The 18364-nt window shown below is 49.8% G+C and overlaps 1 protein-coding gene across 1 annotated transcript; it reads right to left on the reverse strand.

Moving 5' to 3' along the window:
• Positions 1-16681: 16681 nt before the first annotated feature.
• On the reverse strand, positions 16682-17491 carry LOC124684215 (calcium-binding protein KIC-like). The gene has a single exon (XM_047218584.1). The coding sequence runs from the start codon at positions 17343-17345 to the stop codon at positions 16974-16976; it is 372 nt and encodes a 123-aa protein (XP_047074540.1). The 5' UTR covers positions 17346-17491; the 3' UTR covers positions 16682-16973.
• Between the last annotated feature and the right edge of the window lie 873 nt (positions 17492-18364).

The following is an 18364-nucleotide window of genomic DNA, read 5'->3' on the forward strand; positions in this document are numbered from 1 at the left end:
TGGTCTAGGGTCAAAATTTATAAAAATGGCATAGAGCCATATATGAGGGTTTTAGGGTTTTTCTTTTATTTGATTTCTTTCTCTTTTTGATTTATTTGGTTGGTGATCTTCATATGATCACTTTAGGGTTTTAGAGCATAGCACAAACACATATTAACAATCATCATGGCATATCACTCAAATGCACAAGTCCTATGCAGGGTACTATATGCAAAAGAAAAGTTTTTGTTGGTTTGAAATTTTGATCTCTGGAATTCTTCTTCTTTCTTTTTATTGAAATTTGGGATGTTACACAAGAGGAGGAACATCAACCGACATCGTCATGCCGGCGCAATGCTGCTTGACGCTGACTACTTCAACGACGACGCGACTCGTTCGCCGAAGAAATTTCGGCGCCGGTTTAGAATGAACAAGGATATGTTCATGAAGATTGTCTACGGTGTCAGGAAGTACGACGACTACTTCATGGCCAAACAAGATTGCACAGATTTGTGTGGCTTCACCACAATTTAGAAGTGCACTGCTGCAATGCGTTGTCTTGCATATAGAGCTCCTCCAGATACATCCAATGATTACCTACGGATGGTGGAGTCGACATTTTCACATACTCTCTATAGGTTTTGCCGAGCCGTCATAGCAGTGTTTGCGGAAGACTACTTGAGAGCACCAAGGGTAGATGATACAACTCGGATCCTGGCAAAAAATGCTGCAAGAGTGTTTACTGGGATCTTGGAAGCATTGACTGCATGCATTGGGGCTGGAAGAATTGCTCTTTTTCTTGGCACGAGATCTACAAGGGGCATACTGGTGAGTGCAGTGTCATTTTTGAGGCGGTGGCAGATTATGACCTCTGGATTTGGCATGCTTTTTTTGGCATGGCACGAACAAATAATGATATCAACGTGTTGCAGCGCTCTCCGGTGTTTTCCAGGCAAGGTGAGGGACAAACTCCTGCCGTGAACTTTGAGGTAAACGACCATGCATACAACAAGGGGTATTATCTAGCTGGTGGTATCTACCCGATGTATGCTACATTTGTGTAGATAATCCCGTCTCCAGCTTCGGAGATGGACGCTTATTTTGCAACATGCCAGGAAACAGCTCGCAAGGATGTTGAGCATACTTTTGGGGTGCTTCAGCAGCGTTTCGCTGTTGTCAGGTACCCAGCTCTCACTTGGTCTGAGTCTCAGATGTGGAAGCTTGTGTAATCATGCACAACATGATCATTGAGAGTGAGCGCGATGAAGTTATGCATGAGGATCAACCATTTGATTATCAAGAGCCTTTTGCTGAGGTGAAGCATGTACCCCAAGAATTTGCCGCTTTTCTTCACATGCATAATGAAATTCGAGATGCAGGTGTTCATGCTCAACTTCAGGCGGATCTAGCTACGCATCTGTGGGCGAGGAGAGGAGCCGCCAACAATGCATGATTTAATTTCTATTTATTTGATTGTAAGAGTAATTTAATTTTCATTTATTTGATTTATGAATAATTTAAGTACTATTTGTGTGATTATATGAATAATTGAATATAGTATGAATAAAGTGTGATTGATATGTTGTTTCAAAATATTGTAAAAAGTAATAAAAAATTGGGGGCCGCCGTATGGAAGCCGCCGGTGTAGGAACAGCGTCCCCAAATAAAGGATGCACTACCGGCATCTCCCATACAACAGTGCCAACACCTCTGCCAGCGACTATTTGAAACGTGCCGGTGAAGATGCTCTAAGCGCAGTGCCCCTTAAAGCTCGCTAGAGGAGATGCAAGATGCATCAACTATCACGGCCGCGTCAGTGCGTTAGCAAAATAAACGCACAGCTGACTGGTCAACATCATGCCACGTTTGCAAATACATATGTGTGTCATCTCCGGTGATCATACATGAGCCGGCAACGTGACTTTGAGGACCGTAAATTCAACTTTCCTGAGTACAGTGACTAAACTGATTTATACGGACAAGTTCAATGATGTCTCATGTATTTTACTCTTTATAGTAACTCAGAGAACAAATAGGGGCAAATGTATACGTGTGAATGTGTGATGGTGAAGCTTATGCCGATTTATTCATGTCGAAATCCATCAACCAATCGACACTGCCTGCCTGAGTTCCTGAATTAATAATCCTGACTCTATGAACAACGAACACAAGAAAACAACAATCTCTGCTAGCCTAGCTGGTAATCAGGAAACTTCGTGTGGATAATGTAACTCTGGTGGGCATGGGCGGAGCCACCACTGGGTCAAGCGTGGTCGTTCGACCCCCCTCAGTTTTTGGCAAAAAAAAAAAGACCCCCTAGGCCCAGTCAAGCCCAACCGGTATCGACTATCGATTCTAGCGACAGAGCGAGCGACGAACGGAGAGAGCACACCCCTGCCGCCCCGCACAGAAAGACCTAGCCCCGCCGCCGCCGCCACGCCCCGCTCCGGCGGCTCACCCGCCGCCCCACCCTGTTTCCCCGGCCTGCTGCCGCCTTTCCCCGCCCCGCCGCGTTACCCCCTTCCGCGGCTGGCTTCTTTGATGGACGCCGACGTCGATGAGGAATCACGCAAGAGGGCTTGCATACAGGTTGATTTCCCCCCTTTTTTGAGTTTTGATACTTGCTTGCATCATTAGAAGGTAGAAATCAGGGGTAATTTTTAGTTTCCCTTTTAATGTTGTAGGCAAATGTTCCTGAAATTTTTGATCTAACAAATGTGGTTCCCGATCCCGGAATTCGGAGAAGAATTGAGTCATTTGGTACCCCTGAAAATCAGAGACAAAATGAGATAGGCATATTTGTCGAGAGGCCATACTCATTTAGATGGTCATAATTTTCTCAAAGGTCCGGATAAGCGGTCATTTCGGAATAAGATAGGGGATGATTGGCTCAATGATTTGATGTTTTGCTATGTTGAGAAAGATATATTCGTCAAGATTGATGACAAGAAGATGATGCTACGTTTCTAAATCCTACAGCAACCGTAGAGGTCATCTTCCGCGGGGCTTTCGTCACAAGCTTAGATGCAACTTAATGGTATGTACAATCTTATCAAAATGTAGCTCTATTTTGGTGTTCTTGTTTTTTATAGTCATTTTGTTGTTGTACTTGATGAAATATGTAAATTGAATCTGTTTGGACCTCTTTTGTTGAATATATTTGCTCTTTTCTGTCAAAAAAATTTAGAGCTTAGTTTCGACCCCCCTCAGTTCAATACCAGTGGTGGGAACAGCGCAAGTAGCAAGAGATGCACGATCAATGATTTTTTTTCTACATCATGAAAACCAATGTTGTTTGTGAGAGTGGTACATCATTCTCCACTACCAACCTAAGCTATGCTATCTTCTTTCCTCTTTTATATGGCGTTATTATTTTAGAAGATAGATTTGTGCTAAATTGTTAGGCACAATTTGGAGAAGATTTCTGAGGGATCTTCTCCAGTTTTTCCTACCAAAACGCTTCATGGCCACGTCGGGCAACATGACCATTTTATTTGATATAACCAATACCATTCGCCCACCAAGGTTGAATAGTTGTTGGCTGGTTGATGAATTACTAATATAGAGTTAATTGATCATTGCATGAGTTGGAGGCTCCTTCCCCGTTTAATCAAAGCTGGCCTATATATAGATGCTTTAGTTTCCCTTTCCTTATAGAAGTGCATGAGGGGTTGCAGGGAGAGGGCCAGCGATGAGGAGATAACATCGGAGAGCAGTGTTTTTTCTAGTGTCGCAGAGCGTCATAGTAATCAAGATAGCTAGTCGGAATGGAAGTTGTTGGGAATCATTGTCATACGTGGACAACGATTCACAGTAGAATTTCTATGGGGAATTGAGTTGCGTATCATCTCTAGGTCGCTAGCAATCGTATATAATTATGCAACCAACCCTTATACAGTAGGGCATACTTGACATATGGATCTTGACGTATAGATTTTTGGAGCGAAAGGTGCATATTTCGAGTTAGAGTACAAGGTAATTCTCAGGAAAAAAGGGGGTTTGTGTTATTTGAAAATGGGCGACTGGTATACACGGTAAGAAGCAATGCCTCTGAATCTGAGTTCAAGCAGTCTTTCAGACAAAGCTTGGACAGAACCAAGACTTAGGTATATCATTCTAAAGCATCCATGACCATATTCACAACAACCATACAATTACGGTTTTATTATTTCGTAGAGGACAAAGAATTTCTAAGTCGATGCCATCGATCATCCTACGTAGACATCGAATTTCTTGTAAATACTAGGCTTTTTTTCTGAAAATGAGCAGAATAATCGCAACTCTGCACGTGGCTGAAAAAAAATCAAAATTGCCTTTCGATCATCGATGAAGAAATCTAACATTGTCGCTCCGGAGCCGCTGTGAAAAGTATGGAAAATGAAGCCTCTTTTTGAGGCTTTACTGTACTTGTCAATCCTCGATACACCTCATTGTCTTGATGTCTTGCATATCAGAAAAATATATACCAGATGTTGTTTGGTACATTATTCAACATGCCAGACAACACCAAAGATGGATCGAGGGCGGGACAAGACTTGATACAAATGGGTATCAGGAAAGAGCTCCACAGACCTCGTGCGTCGGATGAGATATATGACACGGGTAACCAACGATCATTATTGCCCACATGTTGCTTCACTCTAAATCAGAAGGAGCTCGATCATGTTTTCAAGTGCCACGCTCTGCCGCCCTCCCGCGGTACCCCCTACTTGGTGCCACGCGAGCCAGGCCATCCGGCCCACTGATCATCGACCTCAGTTCCTGCAAGGATACCTACGATTCGGTGAATAAAGCGTTTGACGATGTCTTAACTAGCAATGACGAGGGCTTCTAGGCTAGATTTAAAAAGTGTAGTTTATCTAGTAGTTTAATCAAGCTTAATTGATCAGTTTGAATCAAATATGTATGGGTTTGAGTTTAAAGATTTAGATATAAGGGGATAGCGAGCGGGATACTCGTCTAAAATTGGATGGATCAGCTAGAGATGCTCTTACGTAAATCATTTTTGGGTTAAGTTTCCTATCTCGACCTTTTCCATCCTAGCCCGATCAAGCAGCCGGCCGTCAAGTCTCGTAGAGAGAAAGGAAGTTACCAGTGGATATCAAGGGTGTAAGTAGGTCTTGTGGATTTGTTTACGGGGCAAGTGTGCGCGCGTGCCGCTCGTTGAGCAGGATTGTTCAGTCTTGTGGATTTGTTTACGAGCAAGTGCGTGAGTAATACGCTCGCTGAGCATCGACGATTCTTGTTCCCTACCCAGATCAATGACGATAAGAAGATAACGTACAGGCTAGCGTTAAAGCTGCCATTCAAACAGCCTAACTAAACACAGGTCGGCCTGGAATCAGATCCGCTCCTCGCACTTTGCTTGCTAATTTCGAACCCGAACAGCCTGAGTTTTGCTGGCATCTTCGCGCACGCAAAATAACACAAGTTGCGCGGGCAACGCACTATTAAAACCGCCAGCGTTTGGCTGGCATCTTCACGCACGCAAAGTAGCGGCTAGTGGAGCACTGGTATCTCGCTACCGTATTAGAGCATCTTAGCGGAATCCGTATATCTGCGAATCGAAAACCTAGAGCACGGCGTAGATTAGAAACCGAGAAAACGCGAACTGGAACGTTAAAATCAAACGACGCGGGAAAGTTGTGATGCGACGATTTTGCGAGATTAAACTTATTTGGCTCCGATCGATCAACATTCGTCAATAGTTTACATTAAACTTAGCAAAATAGGTACCAGTTCTAGCTACATTCGATAATTTTAGACCTAAACTACTAGATTAGGCCCCGGATTGTCACCGGGGCAGTTCTTGCGGCGGCGACGGAGGGTTTTCCATGCCGGCGACTCCCCGACGATGAGCGTGGCCAGCTCGAACGCCGCCGCCTCCGCCGAGCTCCCGCAGGCTAGAGGCGGCCCGGCTGCGTCGTCGTCGTCGTTGCCGTCGCCGCGCGGGCGTAGGGCCGGCAGCGGCGGGCTACACGAGCCGGCGGGGGGCGCCTCCTCGGCTTCTCCTTCGCGCGCCTCCTCGCGCGCTGTCGAGCGCGCGAAAGCACGCGGCCACTTCCGGGCCGCCCGCTTCCAAGCACCATCGGAGCGCACCCACCTCGCCCGCTCCGCCTCCTATCGTACACCCGGCGGACGCGGAGCTGGCTTCCCGCCGCCGATCCGACCACCTCCCCTACCTACGTGTCTTGCGCGGCCCATTGCGGACGAAGGGATGGTGACGGCAGCGGTGGAGCGGCGTCAGCGGCCGCAGAATTGCTCGCCGGTGAGGAGGGGGAGAGGTGGCCGAGGGGAGTAGGGTTTAGAAACTGAACTCCCCTCCGCGACCCCTTTTAATACGGGCCGGCTACCGAGTTTCTCGGGCCCCCGAACTCGTTTTACGGCAGGCCGCGAGTTCGGGCTCCGTTCTAGCCCAGTTTTGACCCGAACCCGTAAATCCGCCGAACTTTTTCGGTTTCGGCATGTTTTAGAGATGCTCTTACCAGCGGATGGCCCAATCCAATTATTGATGTGTCCGTGGGATCCCAAACGCGGTTGAAATTTGCGCTGTGAAAGCATCTTTGTGGATGTTGTGCGATCAGCGCACCCGTATGCCTAGTTGCCCTTCGGTCCCACCTGGCAGCGATCGCGTGTGTTTCCTCTTCGGTTCGATTCCTCCCGCCTCGAGTAATGGGTCCGGCAATGGTTTGGTTCCTTGCGCCGCGTCAAATGGCGCGTTCCTGCCACCACGCGCGCCAGTGTTGGCGTGAGCGGTGCTTGGGCATCCTGCCAGTTTAAGGCGGCGTCCGGCCTTAAAAGAGGGTCTGTCTGCCTGGTGCCTGCACGTCACCTACATCCAACCACCACAACCGACATCGCCATGGGAAAGAGCTAGCCATTCCGCAAGACGAAGCATCACGCCGAGGTTGGATCCTCTCATGCCAAGAAAAAGAAAACCCCACGCAACCGCCGATACGTGCCGGAGGAACTGGAACTCACCTACCGGTTGCACGAGGAGAACTGGTCAGTCCCTTGGCGGGATGTGGGCCTACCGAGCGGTTGTTGGTATCTCAACCACAGCCATCCTACCGAGCGGTTGTTGGTATCTCAACCACAGCCATGTCCCAGTACCTCCGGTGCCGCACGAGAGACATAAACGGTAGTATGAAACTCACCGCCGTACATTTATCCTCCCGCCGGATCTCGCAACGATCCGCCCTTCGCCATCGACTCCTACAACTGGTCTACCTTCGGGACCTGGGAGTTGAATCGCGCTGCCGCACGGTTCACCTAGGCGATGAGGACTTCTTCAACCGGGAGCTCCACGCCCGCTTCGACGATGACAAGGAGGACGCAGACGAGAAGGAGGAGGACATCGGAGAGGAGGAGGACGACGACGACGAACTCCAACCGCCTAACTTCATGGAGGACAACACCATGGAGATGGATGTTGCCAACAACGAGCTCGACGACCTCGGTCAATGGGATGGCCTCGCTATCCAACTGTGGGCATCCGCGCTGCCCAAGGGAGGCCATTGACCCCTCCACCGATTCATCCCATTCCAGCACCGCCTTCTCCCACATTAGCACCGCCTCCGGCCGCACCAGCCCCGCCTCCAGCGTCTCAGCTTCCTGGGGCGCCTCCGGTCTTCATTGGCCTCATCGACGATGATGACGAGGACAACTAGACAACCATGGCAGCCCCGTATTAGCTAGGGCTATTTTTTATTTTTCTTATTTTTTGGCACTTTGTAAATGGTTATATTATTAGTAAAAAAACAAGTTAGTAACAAAATGCGTCGGGCCACTGAGGTTACTCCCGAGACAAACGGTCAAACGATCCAAGACGATCAAATTGATCCGTGGCCCAACTTAAATACACACATATGGTCGTTTTCATGTCCGTTTTACATTAGGGTCACAGGATACCCTTCGAGCATCTCTAACATAGCACATAAACACGCAAACTAAAAATCCTGAGTTCATTTCATCAAACTCGTGTTTATGGGTCAGAAAATCATTGACGCAGAACGGAGCCCGTAAACCAAAACTGTAAAACAGTACGGGCTCTGTTCCGCGACATCGGCTTCCGAATCCATAAGTGCAGGGTTTATCACATAATTGGCGTATTATCAAATTATCAAATGCAAACAAATGATGCATAGTTCATAGTTTTACATCAAATGACACAATCATAGTAAATAGTTCATTGTTCATGGAAGAAAGTTGCTCAATCTCCTCACCATGTCCTCTCACCACCGGCATCAAACGGACCTAGGACCATCGTGACCATCATCGCCACCACCTCTATGCGTCATTGATCCACCACCACTTGCCCCTTCACAAGAGTCTTCGCCTCTCCATGATCTCTGCCGAGGCCTCCTTCCACCACTCTATTTGTTGCTCATTCATGTCCTTTGTGTTTATCATCATGATCTCCCTCTCTTCGGCTAATAGTTGCTTCATTACTTTGGCCTCAATTTACGAGGCGTTTCCATCCCTATGAATAATCGGCCTCAATTTCTTCTCGCAATTTAAAACGATTTGGAGTTTAAATTTTTACCTTGTTGACCCGTCGACGAGCACGTCCTGGGTGTCGTTCGCGTTGGCAACCGGCGGCGGCGGTGTTGACATGGATGGGAGCGGAGGCGGGGCGCCACGGCTCGTCGTCGTCGTCGTCTTTGACTTTGTTCTCTTCGGCGCCGAATTCTTCGGTCTGGCGCGGGATGTCTTCGGCGTCGTCGGCTTGGCTGCGGCGGCCCCTTTGGCGACAACCGTGACAACACCGCTGGCCAAACCACCGGTCGCCACGGCACCAGTTTGCGGGACCACGTGCATTCCCGCGCGCCGCCGCTTGGGGAAGCTCGTGGACAAGACCATGGTCGCGACGTCGGCGGGGGTGGCTGGGGTGGTTGGGGCAGCGGGAGCTTCGGCGACCACGGGAGAGGGTGGCGGGGCCTGCGAGCTAGCTCCAGCGGCCGGCAGGATCGATTCGAGACTCATGCCGGCGAGATCGGGCGACAGCGGCGCAGAGGACAGTGAAGACGCGCAGATCGGCGGCTGCAGTTGGGAGGAGGTGAAAGTTCCGTCGCGCGCAAACTAGGGGTTTAGTTTGGGCTGCGTTCTGTTCGCTCGTTGAGCCCCAACAAATACAGGTCGAGTTGGAGTTTCGGTGTCGGACCGAATTTCTTTTTTCAGTTTTAACTAGTATACGATCGCTGATCTACACCGATTTTCGAACCGAACCCATAAATTTAATGTTATTATTCAGTTTTGCCCAGTTCACGGGCTCTTCTAAAGATGCTCTTAGAACATGGAGATGCTAGGCAGCCGCGAGCTGTCATCCATGCGTAACATGCGTTATTTTCTAGTTGGAGATAGTTCGAGCTTGCTAGATCCGAAATTTTGACAAAAGAGACCACCTGCCCCAATTCATTGACAAAAAGGACCACCTGTGAGGCAAATTGACAAAAAGGACCACGTCGTGCGTGGCGGCAGCGCCCCCAGCCGACACGTGGCGCTTGCCGCCGGAGGGAGGGGCGGCAGGGACCCGCCGCCGCAGCAGGTGGCGGCACGTTAGCCTGCGTTGTCGCCGTCCGTCGCGCCGTCAGCCGCCGTCCGCCCCTGTGGGCCATGCCGCCGGTGCATGGGGCGGCATCCCCAGGTGGAGCCTGCCGCCGCACCGTGTGGAGGCAAGTCGTCGAGGGAATCTCCCCGGCCAACAGCCTGCTGCTGACGCTGACTAAAGTAACGGTGTTGATTCTGAGGCGATTAGAGACAAACTGCGCTCATTTTTATGTGACTTTGCTGATTGTGATGATTCCCGCTCGCGAAAGTTTGCAACGTTTTTATCAGTGGATGCACTGCAGTGTACGGAAATTAGACTGAGATTTGTAACAGTGGACAAACGGCGCTGATTTCGATATGCCCTGTGAAAGATGCTCGACTTTTCTTTATAAGGCTGAGTGTGTTTCGTCTGCGCAGCAGTCACTCAGTCTCTCATATTTTGCCTCTCGCTGCAAACTCAGACGCTTAGCGTACCGTGCAACACTCAATCTCTCTCGCTTTAGCCTCTTGATGTGAACACACGTTTAGTGTACGATGCAGCAGATTGAGTTGCAGAGAAGACAGATCAAAGTAAGTCTCTCATGTTTTGCCTCTTGCTGTGAATGTTATTAGCGCGTGTAATTAGAGAGAATGTGATTAGGACATTTGTTATTTTAAAATTCGTATGACTATGATTACGCATGTAGTTAGTGGGTATGGCCGCATGCATGATGGGAAACGAGTGGTTTGTGCAAGTAATGAGAGATTTAAGGGAGGTTGTGCGCATGCATGTAGGGGTAAGAAAGAAAAGATTTTTTCAGCTAATCACTCCTTAATAATCGCGCCAGAATATATACGCCTTAAACAATGAACTGGAGGGAGTAGATTAGTTGCAAAGAACATTGTAGAGTAGTATATTATGGCTGTCGCAACACAATAATATTTGTAGAGTTCATATTCTCAGCGGATTAATATTTGGTAGTATTACATGTGGTAGCACATGCGAATATTTGTAAATATATTTGTAAAGATAGGGGCACATGCGAATATTTGTAAATATATTTGTTGAATATGAATTTCAGGTGTAATAGAAGTGGACCGCTTGTGGTGTTGACGATTTGCATTATTTGGGAATTTTGTGGCGCCTAATTTATTACTGGAAGAACCGTCATCTTCAAGTTGAGGTATAAATGATGTGGTCTTATATTTGATGTTAGAATATTTATCTTATGGATGGAAATTTATTCCAGATTTTGTATGGAATTAATAATTAAAAATTATTAAGTGCATGTTGTAATTGATATAATAAATTATGAAAAAAGTAATATGAGTTCAGCTGCGATTTTACTAATATAATTTTAAAAATATGGTTGTGCGGTAGGTACGATGGAAACTGTGTTAGTGTTTTATGGAGACGTCGTACGCGACGAATTTTCTGGTGTTGATGTGTCGCGCTGCGACTCGATGAAAGTTGTAGTGACAGACATGGTCAATAGAGAATTTTTGGATGTTAGAAGATGCATCCGAGCACAGTTTGGGCGTGAGATGCGTGGAAAGAAGATGACCGTTGAGGCTCTCATCGTCGTAGGAGGGAATGATGGGACACCTGCCCGTTGGGGTTTGCGGGAAGTAAAGAGTGATAGAAATTGGGGTAGATACATGAGGTTTGCAAGCACACCTGGTGCTGCTATGTATGGAGAGCCCATGGTGTATGTTCAGTTTATATCAGGTGATGATGGTGCCGGAAGTAGTACCGTCGAACAGACCGAGTATGGTACGTGTGAGCCAGCCATCCGCCACACCGACTGTACCAGTTCCCTCTACCTCGCATACATCTAATCCACGACGCGACTCATCTCTACTAGACAGATCACAGTCCGCACACATATCTCAACGCCATGGCGCCACACAGGTAATCAACTTGCACATACATTCCTCCTGAACTTACAACAATGACACATTTTTTTCCAATTGTATTAGGAGGACGATCATTTTCCGTCGTATCCATCTGGACAACGATTCTCCTACACAGAAGGCGAATACTCGCAAAAATTCAACACTCAGGTATGCACATATTTAATATTACCTACCAACACGTGATTATTTACATGCGTACTAATGACATATCGTTGACGTTCGCAGGAATCTGTTGACCCTACGTGGTCCAACATGGGAGCTGGTTTAGGCCACAATATGCCCCCACTGAGGGGTCGTGACCACATGCAGTCACAATACCCATCTTAGGTTAATTCATTTTAATTACATACATGATTATTGCGTGCATGTTTCGACGGAACCGTTCGATACGCAGGAATCTTCTGTCCCGACATGGCCCGATATGACGCAGATGGAACCACAATACTACGGCAGCACTTCCCAACAACCTCGCAATGATGTTACTTGGGATAGTTGAAGAATTCTTTGGAGGTTCTATTTTCGGCACAAATGCTAGTTTGATTTCCCCAAATCAAGAATCTCAGTTCGTATTTCAGACTCCATCACCACCAAATGAGACACGTACAGAGAATGAGGAAAATCAGTACGGCCGAGGTTTGCGCCAACATCGTGTACCAAATCCATGGTCACCTTCTGGTGGTAGGCAGAGACCACCACGCCGTAACAAGCGTGATATGTTGACGACTCTGGCATTTTAATATTATTTCTATCTATGTATGACCTATGTATGAGACATATTTCTATAATTTCGAATAATTATTCAACAAGTTTCAAAATAAGATACATGAACCTGCAAAAATACGGCTACTCACTACAACAGAATTTAAGATACAACGACAAAGTAAAACGGAATTTAACATACGTAGTTAGTACAAATATATCACTCTACTTTCCCTGCGTCCAGCGTGGCCATTTTCCGGACTTGTCGCCGCGTTCTTCTGCCGCTTGCGCCTCGGCAGCTCTTTCCCTTAATCTCTTCCTCTCCGCTTCACGGGCCTCTCTGCGCACCTCTTCCTCTGCATACCTACGTGCAGCCTCATCATCCATCCTATTCTGATTCACCTCACGATTTCGAGCTTGCTCCGCCCTTAATTTTTGTATCTGTCTCTCTCTTTCTGCTTTATCATTAGCAATAGCCTTTTCGAAACGCTCCTCCTCATGGAACCATGCCCATGCACGCCGTTGTTTCTCCTCCACCTCGCGGCGTGCCCACTCCGGCTGCTCCTGGTCTATCCAGTGAAACCACATGCAAAGAGGCGGGGGAGACTGCAACACAAATAGTACGGTTAATCAACGAAAATTAATGACATATAAATAATTTTTTTAATCATGCTGTTACAACATACCGCAGGCCTCGAGGACGATGAACTTGTTTGTCTGCGTGGATCATGATCATAGCTCGCGCACATGAAATATTTCATGCCGAACTTATCTGAAAAATCAACCACCTCCTTCACCTTCGCAAGGCGGCCGCACCAACACCTCTCTGCTCTCACCCCCGGTGGCAAGCTTGCATTCTTCCCCTTTATCGGCCTAAAATCCTGGTCCGAGCAAGGCACACTCATACTCACTCCAATATTTTGCGCACGAAGCAGATACGCGGAGAAGGCAAACTCTATCATGCTGCTTCGATTTCTATGCAGGGAACCGGCTTATATAGCCTTCAATTAGTGTGAGCAGTACCAAAAAAATTAGTGCAGAATGTCTAATTGCTGTATCAGCACAGAACTCCTACGCGAATAGGCTGCTTTCGGTGGTTAATTTGCTGTATCGAGCGAGAATCTCCGACAGCTTTACGTCTCGTCGCTGCGAAATCACACCAATGGAAATCAGTGCTGCACAGCCAGATGCTGCCGGCCTGCCTCTCCCGCGCAGGCGCGGTCGGCTGATTCCCGCCCCGGCTCTGCATGGCGTGCATGGCGGGGCCTGCCGCCGGATGGGTTGGAGGCAGCCTCCACGTCGACCTGCCGCCGCACAGAGGGGCGGCATGGCCCACCAGCGAAGACGGCAGCTGACGGCGCACGGCCGGCGCTAACGTGCCGCCACGCACAGCGGCGGCGGGCCCCTGCCGCCACACACCCCGGCGGCATCCTCCACGTGTCGCTTGGGGGCTCTGCCGCCACACACAACGTGGTCTTTTTTGTCAATTTTGCTCAGAGGTGGTCCTTTTTGTCAATGAATTAGGGCAGGTGGTCTCTTTTGTCAAAATTTCGCTAGATCCCGGTGCTTCTCTTCTTAGTCAAATGCAGTGATCCAGTGGCGATGGACGCCCACGGGGAAGAAGAGGAGAATCCGAGAAGCTCATCTCAAATCTGCACACAAACGGCCGTGCCTCCGCTGAGTGGACAGCTCATCTCAACTCTCTGCAGCAGCCAACACGGAAGCACCCGAGCTGGCGGGAGCAGGCGCCTCTGTGCCTGCCGCTGCCGTGGCCATGGCCGGCACGGGGACAAGATGTTGAGAGAATCTCGGCATGGCAAGAGACCGATCAACAAGACGCTGACGCAGCTAGCTCTTTGTGGTATACAAATTGTACAGCTCAATGCCGATCACCCATGTTCAACATACTACTAATCATCTGAACGGCTGACATGGATGAGCGTGCTGCTGCAAATGGCGGCATACCAATTAAACAAGTGCGCATACGTTTACGTAGCGGAGAGGAAGGCGTGGAGCATAGTTGAGGCATCATCTACAGCTGACCTGGGAACAGTTCACGCGCGCACAGCTTGAGGAGTCAGGCAGAGGGCAGACAGCAGACACGGTGCTCGTACCAACAATCTTTGCTTAAGGGCATCTCCAGCGGGTGCGACGCATCTTAGTGTCCGCGCGCGTCCGTTTGCGTCGCGGAAATGACCGTTTTCGTCCGCGTGTTCGTTTGCGTCTGGGGTTGGCTCCAGCGGTCCGACGCATTTTTTTTTCTCTTTTTCATTTCAACATACTTCCAAATATTACAAATTGGAAGATTATTTTACACAAACTAATACATAGTTTGGAATATGGTTTACACAAACTAATACATAGTTTGCACCATGGTGGACACAAATATAAATATTTTAAAAATAGAAACCAGTTGTGTTGATTTCCGTATGTTCGCTGCCAAGAAAGAACATTCGAGGGCACACCCAGTCACCCAAACTGGAAAATCCAGCGGGAGGATTGACGGTGCCCTTGTTGGTTCTACCGATGGCGAACAGACAGAAACCTTCCACTACTGGCTTCGTCTGGCCCGTAGCCAGATTCGCTGCGAAGAAAGAACACTCTACGTTCTAACTATCGGAGTCCGACTCGGATTCGCCGGTGTGGTAGTGCCTGCGGCAGGCCGTGTCGTCGAAGACCTTGACGACCATCTCACCGTCTCCCTCGTAGAGGAAGGTGAGCTGGCAGCCGGGCTCGAGCGCCAGGTCATGGGCGAACTTGCCCCACCCGGTGTGCAAGTACATCTTGCCCTGGCCGTCGAACAGGACCTCCACGGGCCAGCGGCAGAAGTTGCAGCTGGCCTCCCGTAGCTGCAAATGCGCCGGCTCGACGCCATCGATGAACTCGGCAAACTTGTCCGGGAGACGCTTGATGCCGAGCGGGTCGTTGTCGATGCGGAGGAGGAACTCGAAACAGCGTCCCTCCACGTCGGAGGAAGACGAAGAGGGCGCAGGCGACGGCCAGCGTGGGGCCGTAGCTGCTCCACCACGGCGGCCCCTGCCCCGTCCCCGGGGCCGTCCAGGGCCGCGGCCTCGACCGCCTCGCCGGCCACCAGGACCCGCCATGGTCTTTCTCGCGGGGCCGGCCGCGTCGCGAGAACACCTAGGCGGCGGAACGCTGGAGCTTTGTGGCGGCTAGGGTTTCTATGGAGGAGTGGATGAGGTAGAAGAAGGTGCGGCCCCTTTATATAGGCCGGAGGCATGCGGTGGCCGCGGGACGCGTGGCGACGCCTTTAACGTGGTTGGCGGAGGTGGGCTGCGGCCGCTCGGCAGCCGAGGCATCGCCATTAACGTGGCGCAGACTGCCGAAGCGACGCAGCGGCGCCAGTCACAGGCGCGTTTGAGAAGACGCATCGACGCAGGGTCGCTGCCAGGCGGGCCCGACGAAACGTCCGCCGGATACGAGCGGACACTTTTGGTGTCCGCGCAGTGTCCGCGGAGACGCATCCGAGGCGCATATTTGGGCCAGGTTTGCGTCTCCGCGGACGACCCGGTCGCTTTGCGTCGCCCCGCTGGAGAGGGTGCCAGACGCATTTCCGGTCACGGCGGACGAAAACGACTATTTGCGTCGTGCCGCTGGAGATGCCCTAATTCGTCGTGCGCTCTGTTTCCTTGCATTATTTGGTCCTAATCATTTGGAATCGATGCAGGGATGGACGGTGTGTGTCCGATTCGGCAGACAGGGCCGTCTCCTGTACGCACCTCGCCGGCCGGCACAGCTTTCAAGCTGCTGCGGCCGTGAAAGTCCATGGGGAAACTGGGCGCGAAGCTCACGGACAGGGAGCAAAGCCGGATAGAGGCATCAGCGTCGATCGTCGCGATCGGAAGGAAAGCCCCAACGAAATCCAAACAGCAGTTTACTCGTCGCAGCAACCACGACGGGGACGGCAGCGCTTCTCTTTTCTTTCTTTCTTTTTTCGCGCCTCGTGCGACGGCAGCGTTGCTTTCGTTTTCGTGGCCATCTTCCGGCTGCTTCCGCTTCTGCTTTCCCACGAGACGCTTTTGAAGCTTCCCCGGGCCGACCTCACTTTACATTGCTTCGCTGAGTTTCCTTCAGTTTTGTCACGCATTACACTTGGTCAGCTTCAAGGCTGACGAGGTAAACAACTGCTGCTGCTGCTGAGAGTAGCGAGCACTACCGGTGACATCCAAATCCTCCTGTCAAAAAGAAGAAACGTCACATCTGACAGCAACGGGCTTTCACTTGCTGTGTGGCTCCATCGGTATTTCCAGAGCTCAGACCGAGTAAACACTCTGAACGAAGCACTAGAAGAAGATGACACCTGCGGCGCGTTGAACTGGCAGTATGTCTCTCGGACGGCCGGCCGGCCGGCGTGTGGTGTCCAGGGTTTCGTTTTGTTGACCTCGGCACCACGAGGCTGCTATACGCGCACCGGCCCTTGAGTCCTCCTCGTGTCTTGGGAGTACGCGATCGAATTTCAGCAATGACGTATGAGCGCCTCTGACCAAATGCTCCAGCCACTGTTCGCAACGGATCTTGCGAGACGACGATCGACGGATGATACAAATTACGATTTTTTTCTTCTACTAGTGTGACACTGAGGGTTGATTCTGCTAATCAACTGATCTATCCGTTGCCGCAAATGATGCACGACAGTACATCTCAGATCGACAACAGACAGAGCTTTATAGTATCTCAGTCAGAGAAGAAACAGGAGCAATGTGTACGTGTGGTGGTGTGCCGATTTATTCATGTGGAAATCCATCAACCAATCGACAGCGCTTGTCTTCTTGCAATAATCCTGACTATGAACAACGAACACAAGAAGAAAAAAACATCTCTCTACTAGCCTAGCTGGTGAAGAGGAACTGGGAAGCTTGGGCCACGGCGTCGTCGAGCCAACGCCGGGGCTCGTCCATGAGCTCGGGGCTGAGCCTGACCATCAGAACACAGAACTCCATCTCGCTCAGGGCGCCGTCGCCGTCCAAGTCGCCCTCGGCGAGCATCCCACGGAGGTCGTCGTCGGACATGCCGCCGAGGCCCAGCAGTGGTGCGTTGCGGCGGAGGCTGGCGAAGGTGATAAGGCCCAGGGCGGGGTCCTGCAGCAGCCGGAACCCGGAGGACAGCTCTTGCATCAGGCCCTCCTCGCCCAGCCGTTCCACCATCACCGGAAGGTAGTCCTCGAACCCCACGGATTGCGATTGCTGCTGGTGCGATGCCATGGTACGTGCGAGTTTGATGGTGGTCTTGCTGGTTGCTTGATTGCTTGGTTGTGAGGTGCGATCGATGGTGGATTGTTGGTGTGGAGTGTGGAAGGTGAGATTGCTTGGTATTTGAAGTGTGATTGATGATGGTTCGTTGGTCTGTGAATACTAAATAGTGTGGGAGAGGAGGGAATCAGAACAGCTGCTAAAACGAACGAAGCTCGCGGAAGTGCGTGTGTGTCACGTCGGGATGTAGGGCGTCCCCTCCATCTTTTTTTTTCAAATAAAACCCTGATATTAAGAGAAACATTGAACATTACAAAATATCAAAAAAAAGGAAAATTACAACGAAAACCTTGAGATGCCTTTCATCTTCCTCCAGACCATGTTGATGGCGCGCCACCGCTGCATTTCCTCCCCGAGTCGTCCTAATGTTGTCGGTCACAGACGAAAAGTCACGGAACGAATCAACAAGACCACATCCGAGACGAGGAAGAAGGAATAATGGCCGATAAAGCTCCATAAAGATCCGAAGATCCCCCCCATCCCCGCCATAAGAAGTTTTCAAGAGCCACACCACTCCCACAAACTTCTTGACATCATTCTCGAGATGGGGGTGAAGGCGGGAAGACTGTATTAAAGAAGGCGCCACCGCCACCTGAGCACCGCCGCACCAAATTAAAACCCTAAAACCAGGGGAAATGAGCCCTCCCGCGGATGGGGACCGAGATCCACCCCGCCACCATATCTCGAAGGCCAAAGAAGTGAGGCAGATCATCGTCAGCGGTGACGGGAGGTGAATAAACCCTGATCACCCTTTTACGTTTCTCAGGGTGAAGGTGTACGGGACGGATCTAGATACGCTTAAGTTTTCACAAAGTTAAGACATCTTTTCATAGAGAGAGGGAGTATAATTATTTGTTTATATTATGCTATATTATATGCTGTGTTTGGGTGCTTGGTTGCTCGTATGCATTTTTCTTGTTTTTCAGTATGGACACTATAGTGACTGCATGAGTGCATATGTTTGGTTGCCC

This window comes from Lolium rigidum, chromosome 1 (assembly GCF_022539505.1).
Source record: "Lolium rigidum isolate FL_2022 chromosome 1, APGP_CSIRO_Lrig_0.1, whole genome shotgun sequence".
NCBI classification, from domain to species: Eukaryota; Viridiplantae; Streptophyta; class Magnoliopsida; order Poales; family Poaceae; genus Lolium; species Lolium rigidum.

Coding starts and splice junctions, on each gene's coding strand:
- LOC124684215 (XM_047218584.1), bottom strand. CDS start 17,345: ATGGCATCGCACCAGCAGCAATCGCAATCCGTGGGGTTCGAGGACTAC.